The following is a 15,780-nucleotide window of genomic DNA, read 5'->3' as shown; positions in this document are numbered from 1 at the left end:
CCCTCTTTCTCTTGCGTCATTCAGCTCTGGAATGATCGTATTATAGCGCGCTGTGCACATTTCAAATTACCTTGAGTACTAGCCCACCTACTTGGTGAATTTTCTTTCCCTCTGTTCAGCCCCCAGAATGTCCCTTCTTCCCTTGATATGATGCAAACTATGAGCAGGAAAACAGCAGCCAGTCCAACAGCTCTGTGAAGGCTCATTGGGATGCAGACAACATTCTGCTGAGAGAAACTGTTGACACTTCATCAGGCTGAGCTACATCTCGTCCGCCGCTTGTGACTTTCTTCTCAACTTCGATTGACATTTTATTTGATACCCGCTCACACCTTGCACTTAGCCACACAGGCATACAGCTCGATGTGCAGACCATTTCACCTGGCAATCAATGCTGTAATCAATTAGAAGAAAATGTGCTCCATAGATAAAATAGGAGACGAAGAGTGAGAAAAACAACTTGACACGGTGATGAAAGCCTGTCTGCATGCACCTTCTAGCTGCTCACACCCTGTAATTGAAACGCGTACTAATTATTCACATTACTTCCTGAGAAAGAGCCTGTTAAAGTGCTGTGAGCTAACGTATGCTGATATAGCTTAATCAGAAAATATTTGATTGATGGATCTATTTCATTTATGTGGACTTTTCGTAGGATTTCTCAACAACTTTGTGTCCTGGATTGGCCTGCCCTCCATGCTGTAAAGTTTTAAATAGACTGGTGAGAGTATTGTTGTCTTATCTTTGAAAATGATGGACGGATAACTTCCTCTTATCATTCTGACCTAACCATGTACACGTTGGTTGAACAACAACTAAGCATACTATGATGGATAATGCATAACAGTGTGCATTGGGTGTCATTTTTGATAAATGGTTTACCAACATATATCCTTCCAAATGTCAAAACGTCCGTCTGCAAGTGCGAATCTGAGGCAGATGTAAGGAGAGGTGAATAAATATTGATATGACAGGATGTTGTGCTTTGAGAGCATAACAGCTTAAACACAGAGCAGGAATGAGGATGTTATATAAGCTGATGCACGTTTGATTTGATGTCATTCGTTGTAGTTTCATCACACAGTGACTTATCCACCATGATTAATCTGAAAGTGATGAGGAAAAAAAATGTGATTACTGGTGTCTAAATGGAGAAGCTTTGTGCGCCCCAGTTAATTTGCTCCATACAGAATTATGTTTTATGTCTTTGTATGAATTGTTCTCTTCTTTTATTGACAGATTGATTAATATCTGTATTTGTATTATGTCAATAAAACAAGAATAGATGAATTACCCAACAAAAGAAATGAGAAGAAATGAAAAGAAAACCCATTTTCAGTCTTAGGATTCAACACAAAGTAAACAGTGCATCCTCAAAAAGATGGTGATGTCATCCGTTGTTAGAGGAAAGTAATATAATGTGTCCGCTTGATATACCTCTATTACATTGTTTTCTTGTTTTTTTTTGTTTCTTATCTCTGTCCTGTAGATCAAAAGTGGTAAGACGGAGAAGGAACAGCAGCTGCTGTTAAGGAGCCTGCAGTACCTGGAGCGCTACATTTATCTCATCCTCTTCAACACATACCTGCATCTAGAGAAGAAAGACTCGTGGCAGCGCTCCTTCTCTCACTGGATGGAACAGGTAAAAGATGTCTACCTCTACCTCCTCCCCACTTTATTCTCATGTCATCCTTTATTCATACCGCTTTTCCCGTGAGGGGCTGCAGAGAGATCCAGCTGTCATTGGACGAGCGGCGGGATTCAACCTGAACTGGTCGCCAGTCGATCACAGGGCTGATATATATACGGTGTATAGACAGACAGAATGTAGAGTCCTCATTAACCTAACGAGCATTTCTTTGGACTGTGGGAGGAAGTCTGAGCACCACACGCATGCACAGGTAGAACCAATCACTGCACCACCGTGCAGCACTTTTCTTTTCTTTTTTCTATCTCACTTTTATAATAACAGACGTGTTTTTGCTTTTGGATGAATTTTCTTAACACTGATACAAAGAAAAACAGGGAACATAACAGAGAACTTTTACTTAACAGCAAGACAAACTAATGACATGTCCTCTAAAACAACAACATGGAGTGTATTATATTGCAAATTGAACTCCACAAAATGAAAATGTCAATTAAGTGCTTCTTGATGAGCCATACAAGCTGTTTCAATTAAGTCAGCCGTCAGGAACTCGAGGAGGATAGAAAGACTCGTTTTGACCTTAAACTCTAATTTTGTGCTTTTCATTCTCCACTCTGCAGGTGTACGGTTGTCTAGTTATTGCTGTTTTATTAAAAGCAGGGAGGCTGGGGGAACAAATAATTAATTAACCACTAAGGTGTGCAGGAATAATTCAGGCAGAAAAAAAAAAGAAGACACGGACCTATTATCTCCCCCCCCCCCCCTTCACAGAGTTTTTTTCTCCAAGAATTTACAAGCTGGTTCTGGTTCTACTATGGCCAGCTTCTTCACACACTCAACTTCATAATGTCTCAGCTCTGTGTTTTTGTTGGTACATTAATCGTTTGGCCAGCTGTGCCCCTACAGTAAAGTCGAGAATTTATGTGCATTCCAGACAAATGATTAGTCTGTGAGTGGTACCCAAGACACACACACACACACACACACACACACACACACACACACACACACACACACACACACACACACACACACACACACACAAGCTCACATGCTAGTTAAAAAACAAGCAGTTATTGGCAGGTTGACAAAACTCATAAAGTGTGATCAGGTAAATGCTGCAGCTCACAACGTACATTTTAATGTAAACAAATCATACCTCTGTGTTATATGGCTTCATTTATATTCACATGCGTTTGGTTTTAATTACAAGGTGTTAGCTTTCCTGTTTTTATCCCAGCTTTCACACCAGGGATCAACATGTCATTTTTTTTAACTGAATGAAGAAATTCCATAACAAAGACAGCATCAGCAGCTTAGGAGTATGTTTTTCTTTTGGCTTAGCGATTAAATCTTTTATGTTAGTATTCTCACAGCACCGACATTGAATGTCTGGAATTTATGCTAAAAGCAAACAAACAAGCCTGAATCGTAATCTGAAATCCTGCCTGCTATTTAGCAGGTATTCTATTTTTCTTATTTTCCAGCAGACAGTGTGAAGAAACATGGCCAAGAGCCTGGAATATTTGAAATTTATGAATGAAAATCTCTTCCCTTCTTTGTCCTTATCGAGCTGGAATAAACGCAAAGCAAAAACACGGAATTCCAAAATAGTCCAGAACAATAGCTGTGAAAACAGTTGTCAGAGAAATATGCACAGGCAATTGGGGCATATTCTTCCTGTTATGAATAGCAAATATATGTGGTGCATCAGAGTGACTCCTAATGGCTCAGATATGCCATGAGAAAATAAAGACATGCTCACAGGGATCAGGAATGCTGGAGGCTAAAGAGTGCTTTTCACTTTAGGATATTTGAGTGTTTTATCAACTAGAGAGGCTTTCTTTCCTCGTTTTGAATAAAACTGCTGTCATGTAAGAAAAACTCACAAAATAAAAACGTCCCAAAGTTTTTTTTTTTAAATCAATAAAAATAAGATGCCAGTGCTTTTGTTTTATATGTAGAAATCCTGCAATTTTGTGTGGAGTGGAAGGTATACACTCATCGGCCAATTTATTAGGAACACCTTGACAGTACCAGGTTGGACCCCAGAACTGCTTTAATTCTTCTTGGCATAGATCCAACAAGGTGCTGGAAACATTTCTTTAGAGATTTTGCTCGATATTGACGCGATAGCATCACACAGTTGCTGCAGATTTGTCGGCTGCACATCCATGAGATGAATCTCCCGTTCCACCACATCCCAAAGGATCGAGATCTGGTGACTGTGGAGGCCATTTGAGTACAGTGAAATCACTGTCATGTTCAAGACACCGGTTTGATATGACATGAGCTTTGTGACGTGGCGTATTATCCTGCTGGAAGTAGCCATCAGAAGACGGGTACACTGTGGTCGTAAAGGGTTGGACGTGGTCAGCAACAATGCTCAGGTAGGCTGTGGCGTTTAAATGATGCTCAGTTAGTACACGGGGACCTGGGTCGTAACAAGGGGTCATTTGAGTTACTGTTGCCTTTCTATCAGCTCGAGACAGTCCGGCCACTCTTCTCTGACCTCTGGCATCAACAAGGCATCTCATAAACCCTAGAGATGGTTGTGCGTGAAAATCCTAGTAGATTAGCAGTTGCTGAAATACTCAGACCAGCCCGCCTGGCACCAACAGCCATGTCACGTTCAAAGTCACTTAAATCTTTTTTCCCCATTCTGGTTGCTCGGTTTGAACTTCATAAGATCGTCTTGACCATGTCTGCATGCCTAAATGAATTCAGTTGCTGCCATGTGATAGGCTGATTAGATATCTGCAATAACAAGCAGTTGAACAGCTGTACCTAATAAAGTGGCCGGTGTGTCTATATATATATATATATATATACTTAACTATATTTTTTATATTTGAAATAATGTACACAATCAGCTATTTTCATCTCTGCAATAATTGCTTATTATATTAACATCATTTAGGAACTGAAGAATTTTAGAACATGTGATTTATTTAAGCTGTACTCATGGAATTAGTGCTGATTTGACCTAGACATCAAGTAAACACGGAGGACCTTTTGAAATTCTACAATCTGTGGAACAATGAAATGTGTCTGTCTGATTCTCTCCGCCAATGTGGTTGATAAAAGCACTATTTGATTTATAAACCCAGAAACAGTTTTCTTCTGTGAAGGGAGGCTCAGAGTTTGGTTGTAGATGTTGATTGTGACGCCGGAGATGATTGTGATCATCTTGTTCGTCGTACATTTTGATTGTGATGCTGTGATCCCATCATAAAGTGACCCTCTCCACTGATTCAAAGTTTTCCAGATTAATTAAAAGCTTGACCACACATCTGACTGAGCCCTCGCATGGAATAACCTCAAACTCCCGCTGACAACAGTGTTAATATGCTGGAAACCTGCTGGGCGTGCTCTGTCACTGCAGGCTGAAACTCTTGTGATGATCTATCAGTATTTTAAAACTTTATTTTCAACTGGTTTATAGCATTTGTATTGTTGTACATGTATTTTAATGTATCCTCATATCGTGTTATGGAGTTTTATGTAACCGAATGTTGTACATTTTAATCTGATTGTTTACACAAAGGCCCAACTGGGGACACAAGTTGGAAATTAGCAATAGCTGTATACTCTTTATGCAGCACATCAGTTTCATGCTTTGTATTGAAATTATGTTAAATTGCATTGTCCCTATTAAAATAAATACATTCACATTCAATCTCATAAAGAAAATCCACTTACTCTCACTCTGAATGAAGCTGATTCAAGAATGACATCCTTTGCTCACAGACTGGCACAGTTCGTCTTAATTAGTGGGCTGCTTGGTGCACAGTTGTAGACTCTGATTATGTTCGTAGGACGCTCTGTGACTGATTAATATTTTGGTGCAGGATTATTTGTAATTTTTAGTACACTTGAATGTCATTACCAAGGTTATACTCGTAGACTGTATAAAATATGGACTTGGTCTCAGTGACATGATTTCTGAAGCAGAATTTTGAAGCCCAACAATGGCAGCCACCGTGTTGGAAATGCTGTTTCAATCTAACTTTTGGTCAACCTAGCAACAGGCAAAGAGGTGGAGTTGAGGCAGGCTGTTAGATTCCTTGCAAACCACTACAACTGGCCTGCGTGTTGAGTCAGATGAGCCATGTCCCTAATTCTGCATAACTCAGCATTTCTTAAAACAGATGGGTTATAATAAGAAATTCACTCCTTGTGCATTCACATTGGCAGAAAACTCCTGATAAACTCCTGCTGTATGTGTCAACACAAACAGCCAAATGTTTCACTCTGATTGTACCCAGAGTTTCTCCTGCCTGCCTTTATTTTCCGCGGCAAGTTATTACTGTGCTGCAATTTTATTTAAAGTGAAAGGGCTGTTAAATCAACAGTCACTTTACACGTTGTACTGCTCCCTAATTCTCCCATATATTAGTTACTGTGTGGAAGTGTGGGGGAACACGTACAAAACAAATACAGAACCAGTCTTCATTCTCCAGAAAAGAGCCATAAGAATTATAACTAACTCCCAACTACAGAGAACCAACCAACCCACTCTTCATCAAACTTAAAACACTGAAACTCAAGGACTTGGTCGACTTTAAAACAACTCAAATCATCTCATCGAAGTTAATGATCAGATACCGAACAGTATCCAAAAGTTTTTTTCAGCAGAGGGACAGTAAACACAATCTGAAGAGGAATACTTATGTTAAAAAAAAAAACAGGAAGGACCAACATGAAACTACACTGTATTACAACGAAGGGTGTTAATTTATGGAACAGCTGCAGTGATGGAATGAAAACAATGTCAAACATTTGGACAGTTTAAACACATTTTCAAGAATAACATATTTAACAAATATAAAATTTAACAGTCAATGGGGAAAAATGGAATCAGTATCAGTTGTAAGGTCTGTACCGTCTACCAATTAATGTGTGTAATACATTATATCTGTTGCTTTTGTTACCGTACTTCGTTATCTGTATTATTCAACTTTATGTTTTTTAAAGCTTAGCCTTGGATTAATTTATTAAGCTAAAATGATAAAAGGGGTAGGACTGGATAAATTATTTAACTTCATCCTACACCCTTTTCGAACATGGACTGGTTAAGGAACGAGCCACTACAGAAAGTATGCTTTGATTGCTGTTTGCTTTGTTTGTAATGTATATTTTTATTTAATTTTTCAAACATGTTCGAAATAAAAAAAAAATAATAATAATAATTTTAAAAAAAAGTCAAAGTGAGCTGCTGTGAGAATACAGCTGGAAATAATCGGGAGAATTCACTAGAGCGAGTGGGAGGGTGTGGTGGTGACGTTTATATCCTGTGACTAGTGCACGAGCCAGATACGATCTCAGTGAACATACTTAAACAGCTGCATTATGTTTTCATTTCGCCAGACGGTTCTTCTCCGCTCTTTTGATATAAAGGACAATATTCTCATTATTGTGTCGTATAGCGGACTCTGGTACATTGTCTGCCACTTGTCCGCGTTGTTTTTTTTTTTTTTTACATCACGTCTTGTCTCAGGAGACGTTTCCTCCCACCCCTCCCATCTTACAGGGATAGTCTCCCGCTGTGAGGAGCGTGTGTGAACAGCCAGGTCAGGAGAATTTCAGGAGCAATCTTCCTGAGATGATCTAGATATTTTCAGGGGTGCATATGTGAAAACGGCTGTTTCTGGGTCATGCAGCTGTAAATGCAAGTGAGCTGTGTTTGCTCTAGCTCCTCTGGAAGGGCTTGTGTGCCTTGGGCTTTCTTTCACCATGCCTTTTATGGTTTACAGTGGAAAGGCAGACTCAGAGGGCAGAACAAACACCTAGCTGTGGGATGTCACCTACCTGGGGGAGGGGCTACTGCCCTTTGTGATGTCACAAAGGGAAAATCTTTAAACGGCCTGTTTGAGCACACATTTTCTGAAAAGTAGAGCAGGCAAAAGACATAGTGGACGGACTTTTTTTTTCTCAGAATTTGGGACGTTAATAGACAGACAGGGACATATGAGCGTTTGAAAAACATGGTGAAGTGAACACATTTTCTTATATCACCTTATTTTTCAAAGTAAGTCTGATAAGCATCTATAGCTGTTGACGTGGACCTTGAGAATCACATCATTTTAGTCTTGTTGGCATTAAGTGCAAATCGGAATGTTTTTCTCTAACATGAAATGCATGTAAAAGTTATGCTATGCAGTCATTAAGGACGACAAAATATATTTTGACATAAAAATGAAACTTTGTGTCTATAACATCAATCCTCTATATGGTTTATTTTGTATTTCATAAAGAAAAACTACGCTTCCCTTTTATGAGTTTGCTCATATGTATAAATGAACCGCGCTTGGAGTTGTCTGAGAATGACGACTAGAGTCTGGTGACAGTAAGCAGAGCTGTCAGAGAGAGTCGCCTTTGATGCAGCCTTAAAGACATCACTTACGTCAATACTCATTAGGCAGACGGAGCAACCGGGGAGGAGCAGGGCCAGTGAGGAGGCACTGGTCTTTCCCACCGTCGGCTATCTCAAAGGCTGCACATACTGGGGCCTGTGCAGGGGGACAGGGAGGCCTCTGTGCCACACATCAAAACAGCTGGAGTGACTGATAGGGTACCTCTCCTGCAGGCATCTGTGGTATGCACTGTACACAAGTCCTGCCATTGTGTAAAAGGGACGTGTTTTGGATTAGCAAACATGGATTTCAATTCCAATAACTCCTCTGATGTTTCGGCTCTGATCTCGCTACATGGCCACGAGGCAACTCGGGCTAATGATGCCGGGGACAATATTTGTTCAACGTGTACAAAAGAGTCAATAAGTGGGATTTACTTGAAATATATGCAACATATATCGCCTAAAAATAACATGCAGCCGATTCCTGCGTGGTTATGCAGCAATTAGTTTTTGTTTTTTCCCTCAAAACTTGCTCCTGTGTTCAATTAATATGACTAATCACAGCAACATCATAAAGGTTCGTTTCCCCTTAACAACTTAAAGCCCTGTTGACTTTAAAAAAAAATGTCAGCTTATATATTTCTTTCAATATGCAAAGCTGACTGCTGCATCTTTGTTCGCAATTAGCATCTTTTATCCGGCAGAGAAACAGCATTTAACACGTGCAGTTCTATCTGTGTTCAATCAATCTGACTGATCAGAAATAAACAAGGTGAAATAGGTCAGGGGCTACTTGTCAGCTGGCACAAACGGCTGCCCTGCAGGACTGGGAACAATGTGCTCCTGCTTTTATCTGCCGCAGAGATCAAACTAGTCCATGAATCGACACATGCAAACGCCCGGCGTGGGATGTAAACTCGCCTGGGCTGCTCAGATCTCAGATCAGCCGGGTTGTGTAACAGAGGCTTCAATTGCACGACAAGGGAAGGTGATGACCCCCTTATCCGCCGCCGCAGGCGTTCACAGTTTGTCATTAAGGATCCTGCTACGGTCACTGGTGATAGGCTAATGATCGTGCCTTTAGGGTCGGTTGGATCAGATTGGTTGGGCGGCTTGCCAAGGTTTTTTGCTGCAACTGGGCCACTAAATACATCGCAATACCGCGGTTAGTGTGGGCAAAGTGAATCACGTGTGGCACAAGTCTACCCCCAACATATTTGTATTCAACCATTTTCATTGTTTAAACGGTTTTCTGGTCTTTTATCTAAAGGTTATGTGATGTCACGTTACACAGACACAGAGAATCACTGCAGGAGGACCTTGTTCAAATGCTGCCGAGTTGTTTCAAAAAGTAGTGTAGAAAAACATAAATTAAATAATATAGTAAAGGAGGAAAGAGGCAATAACTTGTGGGAAAAATATTGAGGACGGATCACGTAATCCCTGAGGACAGAATGAACAACAAGATGTGCTTTCAACTCGCAAAACAAAGGCGAGGTATTTGGATGTCCGAGTGTCCGTCCAAGCTGCCGCTGACATTCTTTGTCGTCCTTTGTGTAAGTCTCTCATGAGGTCAGAAATCAATCAGAAGATGCCATCTGATCTGAAAGCTAATGCCAAAAAGAATGGTCGCCACGGCAACTGTCAGAGTCTGATGGAGTCAAATCTGTTTCAGATGAGGTGCAGTGTGACTTGGGGACAGTTTGCCTTGAAGATGTAAATCTATTTATTTTAGTGGGAGGATTGGCTCAACAGTTCTTTTGGTGTGTTTGTTCTGGTTTTTTTTGGCTGAACACTAAAAATCTGCCAATCAAAGAGTGTCTGGGGGCTGTCATATTTTGATAAAGTCCCCCCCCCCCCCGATCCAAACAAGCTGAAAATTGCTTGTTGTCCAAGTATTTTTCTGAGATGCATAAAAGAGGAGACAAACTGTCAAAAATCAAAACATCAACAAATGAAATCAAGGATAAAAGCATCGGGTTTGGCATAAAGAGTCAGCTTTTTACTGGTGTGTTTTGAGGAGTGATTGAAACTGAGGCACCAATCCAACCCACCTGAATGAGAGCATCCAAAGTCTCGGGGCTCTAGAAGAAAAAGAACAGTAACCTTTAGATTTTAGTCATGTCTCTGGAATGAATAACAGCCTTTTAGTTAGACGAGAGAAGAGCAGGTCAGAAGTATAAGGTGCCAAGCCTTAGAGGGTCTTATTAGAAGACATTGTTAAGTGTTTTGAAATGTAAAATTCCGGGGCGCTAGTGGCCAGGGGGTTAGAGCGCACGCCCCGTGTACAGAGGCCGTAGTCCTCGGAAGTGGGCGGCCCGGGTTCAAATCCGACCTGTGGCTCCTTTCCTGCATGCCATTCCCCGCTCTCTATGTCCCTTATTTCCAACTATATCTTCTGTCCTATCTCTACAATAAAGGCACACAAATCCCCCAAAATAAATCTTTAAACATTTTTTTTTTTTTTTTTTAATTCCATCTAAACCCCTCAACCTCTGCTTTCTGGAGATTTCGAACCTCTTCACTACACCACCTAAGGATGGGGCCCCCCGTAACCCGACCATTCGCCATGTCAGACTCACTCATCGTCTATTTAGACAGCTGGGCTTTGGAGGAGATGAGTCAGGTTAAGTACCCTGCGCAATGGCTCAAAATCCAAGGATCTCTCCTCAGAGTCACATCCACTGAGTAATTGTTCCGTTGCACCCACTCACTCTTCCCCTGCAAAGAGCGCATTCAGCTGGATTCCAAGAACCTATCGGTGGTCCATCACTGCATGGTTTTGATTAAAACAGTTATAAGACATGACAATACAAGCTGCTTGAGTATTTTCTCACACAAGTACTTTTTACAGGATTGGAAAAAGTTGTTTGTCATATCTTCAGAGCAGACGTTTTCAGCGTTACATGAGATCTCCTGTAAGATTTGATTTTTGCATAGTCAGCATGTAAGTAATCTAACCACACTTTGTGGTGCTTTTTGCTTATTTCCGCAAGAGCCTGGCCAGCTAAACTATAATCTTTGTCAGGGGAAGTGATATCTTGATACTATTATTCCTGTTCATTGTTCCACTTTTGTCCGGCTCAGCGTTCAACCTGACGGTGCAATTTTTTAAAAGCATCTTCGTACTGGATTACCTCACAGCCTCCAGAACCAGACCGCAGTCATATTTCAGTTTTGTGCCCTTATCCACCCGGATGTTTACTCCTCCAGCACATTCCTCCTCGCCTCCAAATCTGCAGACTCCTCGACTGCCTGGGGCTAGGAGAGAGAGAGAAGTGAAATTTGCTAAGAGTTTTAGGCCATCTAACCCTCCCCTGAGTCATTCTGTGAATGTCTTCTCGGGTCTTACAAACTCGACAGCAGGCAGCGGTGAACGGTTCCAAACTGAGAGTACAGACTGCAGGAGATAACTATTCTGCTGCTTTTGCGGACAATTTTAATCTGAAAGCATTTGAAAATCAAAGTCTCTGTCTGACCCTTTTAATAGAAATTTCAGTTTTGTGGCCTTTCATTTTCCAATTAAAAGCCTCTCCTGCAGAGCAAACTTTGCAAGCTGTCGCACTCATAACGAGGTATTGAATCTTCAGCGTTTTGCAGGGGAAGTCTGTGTCTATTTGTATTTGTTTGTATTGTTTTTGCTTTATGGCCAGATGTTTCTGGTTGTCCGTGGTGCTCGCCATCAGTCTTACAGTGTTTGACAGCCACAGCAGAGCATGAGTCAGCGTGACCGGCTGCTTCACACGAACACACAGCGCTCCCTCTGGGGACGTCTCCCGCTGTTCATTCGGTACTGACTCAGGCAAAGAAACGCTAAATAACACACCGTTTCCATGGTGCTGTTCCATCTCTGTACTCAAGTACAATTATGAGGTAGTTGGATTAATGTTGATGCTAATTTCCTTCTTTTCACGTGTAAAATCGACACGAGGAGGCTCTTGAAAGTGTATAAATATCCTTCAATAGGAAATTAGCTGTATTTCTATAACCCTTAGTGATCACTCACACATGGATGGCATCGAGTGACCGTGCCAGACTGAGCTCACTGCCTGAAAACAAAGTGTACAGTTCACTTAAGGACACATCATTATGTTGTCAGGGGAAAATAGAGGTTAAACTGGGGTTCTTCTGCCTACTTTCAAAGACTAAGATGAACTCTGGATGCATGTTTTTATGCAGGATGATGCGCTAACTCCTACTTTGTGGCGATGATTCACTCATTAGAACTCTTCATTTTGCTGTATCTGTAGTTTCTGGATTCAGATTTTATACTCAAACCCCGTCTGTTCAGTGTATGAACTAGATGTGGAGTCCTTGATAAGGTGCTAATAGAAAGAAAAAGTAGCTTGAGTGAATGTTATATCCCTTGCATTAAGTTAACCCTGTATGTATGGCTTCGCGTTGGGTCCTTTCTGCCCTTCAGAACACATCCATGAAAGCCTGAGGCGGGGTGAGCAGCAGCCAAAACAAACCCCTCCAGGGCACAGGACGGTGTGGGCATTAATAGCAACATGACATGGGTCAGTGACAGAAGGAGAGACTGAGAAAGAAGGAGATGGCCGCCGAGCTGCTTAGGCAGAGAGTAGAACATTTTTGAATCAGAAGTCTTGTACGAGGTTTTCCAGGAATCAGCTGAGCCATCAGCTGGGCTGCTTGAGAACGGTTGATATCAGCTGGTGCAGATGGGATTGTGAGCATAAAAACCCTTTCCACAATTTACCGGTTTGGCATCAATAAAGGACACCTATCTTTCTATCTATGTATGAATCAGCGTTTTTTTAGTTAACTCAAGTCTAAATGTTAAGTAAACATTTCATTCCTTGGCTTTCTGCTTGTAATGGAGTCATTTTAACTTGCGGTGTTATTTTCTGACTTTAGAGACGGATTTAAATTTCTCTACCACCACTTCCCGTTGTTTCCAAACCCGCAGTAGAGCCCTATTGTTCCAATGCAACAGCTGCACATGCAGGAAACCATCAGACAACATGCTTGAACCGTTAAAACGCGGTGGTCAGAGCCTTTGTGAGGTCATGGCGGACGAATAAAAGAATGACTGGCTCGCTGTGTTTGCCTCTTCATTAAAAATCATTTTCCTGTGTTTCTGTGATCTTTTAGGTGGCTGCCAGAGCCGGAGTTTATGACATCCTCAACCAGCTGGGCTTCTCCGAGTTCGAAAACCCGAGGGACACGCCGCTGGCCAGGCTGCGTTACCGCTGGCAACAGAGAAACATTCAGTCACTTCCTTTCCGTGGGGAGTTCATCTGAGAGGGGATCACTGTGAACAAACCAGGACAGTTCTGTGCTAGTCAGAATGAAAGTTGTTATGCCTTCTTTATATAATGCATGTCTTTACCTAAACATTTTTTTTTTTCAATCTTACTGCAATGTTAACATTCACTGTTTTTATGCTGATTTAAGCAGAATAATACTTGTATATTTAGAAGTTCATATTTGTGCCTTTGCCTTGTTTCTGCTAGAACATAGAATTTCATTGAACTAATATTTGTAACATTATTATTCTTTTCAAATCAAGCTTCAAGGAGACACTTTTAAACTTCTGTTGGGACAAGACCAGAGTTAAATATTGTTATGGAGGAGAGAAATTCCACTGTGTTGCCAGCCAACAATTTTGGCTGCATGTCACAACTGTTTGCTGTTGTGCGACCTGATATTTTTTCCTGAGCCCTGTCCTTTTCTCCTCAGCACACAGCTGTCATCAGTGGCTGTGCATTTTGCTTTCTGTTTTGAAGAGGCTTCCCTGTGTACATATGAAGGCTGTTGTTATTTAAATGTTAATGCTACCTTTTGGTTTTTAAAGCTCACGTTGGTGGATGTTTTTGAGGAATGTTGCACAAAAGGCTCGAACATATCTCTCAGTGTAACTCCAGAAATCTTTCCATCCGTTGTACCTGCTTGTTTTAACGTTAATTTTTGTTTATCATGATACAGGTACTAACAGTAAAGCATGTCAGTATTAGATTTTTTGTTTGTTGCATTTTTTTGATTTTACCTTAGAGCTATAAATGTGTCCGTGTATTTTTGTTTTATAAACAAAAATTGCAATCGTAACACTTTTCTTATGTGATGTTGACGGACCAGATATGTGATCGTTTTTATTCCGCGGCATTCTTCCATGCCAAAACCTGGAGCCTACATTACCCACAAGGCAACTTGGCTATAAACTGTGGTTGGGGCTTATGCCAGAAACGGCCAATGTAGCCCACAGTTGCTAGCCTTAACTAGAGATGAAGAGTGGCTAACTCTCCAAAGTTGTGTTTAGCTCACACAGCAACCTCCAGACAAATGAAGCTAAGTACAAAAAACCTGCAGTTCCTTGATTGTCCACTTGAGGCAAGCTTTAAATTCCCCAGAAGTTACATACAGACCTATTACTAAAACGCCCATTTCTACAGCAGAAACTGAATTTGGTGTCATTAGCTCATTTCTATATCAGCACACACTACTGTTTTGTTTTATTTTTTTATTATAACTCATCGGTTGTGATTGGATGAAGGATATGAGGGTGTGGCTGATCTGGCTGATGGAAGGGCAAGTTGTAGCTGTATCTCAGGTGGTGTAAGGCCCATCTCAGCTTGAGCTCTTTGCCAGTTAACAAGTCGTCCCAAAGAAAGTTTGAGACAGCATTTCCAATATGGCGACCGCCATCGATAGACTTTGAAAGTCTGCTTCAAAAACTAATGGGTGAAGTCACTGGGACAGTTTACGGCTGTGGCGATGAATCAGATTCCACTCAGCTACCTATAAAAGACTTCCTACAACGATTTCACACGTCCGCTCATACTCCTCCACACTTTGACGTGTGACGTACAGTAGAAGGAGTTCCTCTTCAGTTATCTCGGCTCTCGCAGACTCCACTACCACTGGCAGGATGCAGTTATGGCGCACAGCCAGGCCTGCAAATACTTTGTGCAAGTGGGGTTATAATCACTCTTGACTAATTGACAGGGCATACGTACGCTTTAACACATCTTATTCATGCTGGTGGAATAATTGGAGGGAATCAAAAAGCTGCGTGATTGATTCCTTAGATCAATAATTAATTAATTCCATTGTTAGCCAAACGGAGCAACATTTACGCATTTGTTATTGTCCAACACATTCCTCTCATTGTTAAGAAATTCTACATGTCTGGAATGATTTTAACTGTACAGTGTTTCCTTTTCAACACATTTTTTTGTTTTTACTTTTTAATTTGCTAATAATTTGTTTAGTTGTAGTGTAACTTTAAACTGCAAATGTGCTTTCAAAATCATAATTCCTGCCTTAAGCCCACAAATCCAGAAGAGAAGACATCCTTCCTTTTAGATGTCACATCGGCCTTGAAAACCTGCTCTGTATATAATTAATGAAATCGAAGTCCAAGAGAATTACTCTAAAACTCTGATTTTTATGACTTAAAACTCGGCAACATACACGCGCAGAATGTAACACTGTGATGTGTTTGCTATATTTTCCCTTTACTCACTTTATATACCATTCTTGTACTATTTTGTTGGGGGGGGGGGGGGCTTAAATAAAAGATTTCAGAGTCCATGCCTTCCTTTGGTGTCCTTTTATTGCCAGGAGAAACAAACTGATCTATGTGTGTCAGGGATCTGGCTTGGAGGATTTTCAATAAAACAACACCGTGCAACAGAGTCAAATAATCGTCTCTTCCCTCCTCAGCTTCCTGTCTTTTCCCTTCTTATCTCAGCCTTATCTTTTGCTCACTACGCTAAGACTCCACATGGATATCCGGACGGCCTCTTTGTCT

At 41.0% G+C, this 15,780-nt stretch overlaps 1 protein-coding gene across 5 annotated transcripts in view; it reads left to right on the top strand.

The window, feature by feature from the left end:
- Positions 1-15,560, top strand: part of pald1a (phosphatase domain containing paladin 1a) — a 56,566-nt gene extending 41,006 nt beyond the window's left edge. For all 5 annotated transcript variants that reach the window (XM_061027712.1, XM_061027713.1, XM_061027715.1 and 2 more), the window contains 2 exons: positions 1,490-1,642; positions 13,122-15,560. In XM_061027712.1, coding sequence (XP_060883695.1) covers positions 1,490-1,642; positions 13,122-13,271 — 303 coding nt within the window. In that variant the 3' untranslated portion in view covers positions 13,272-15,560. The remainder of the gene's footprint in view (positions 1-1,489; positions 1,643-13,121) is intronic.
- Positions 15,561-15,780: the final 220 nt, after the last annotated feature.

The sequence above is a fragment of the Labrus mixtus genome, chromosome 21, assembly GCF_963584025.1.
Source record: "Labrus mixtus chromosome 21, fLabMix1.1, whole genome shotgun sequence".
Lineage (NCBI taxonomy): Eukaryota > Metazoa > Chordata > Actinopteri > Labriformes > Labridae > Labrus > Labrus mixtus.
This window is presented reverse-complemented; position numbering and strand designations above follow the sequence as displayed.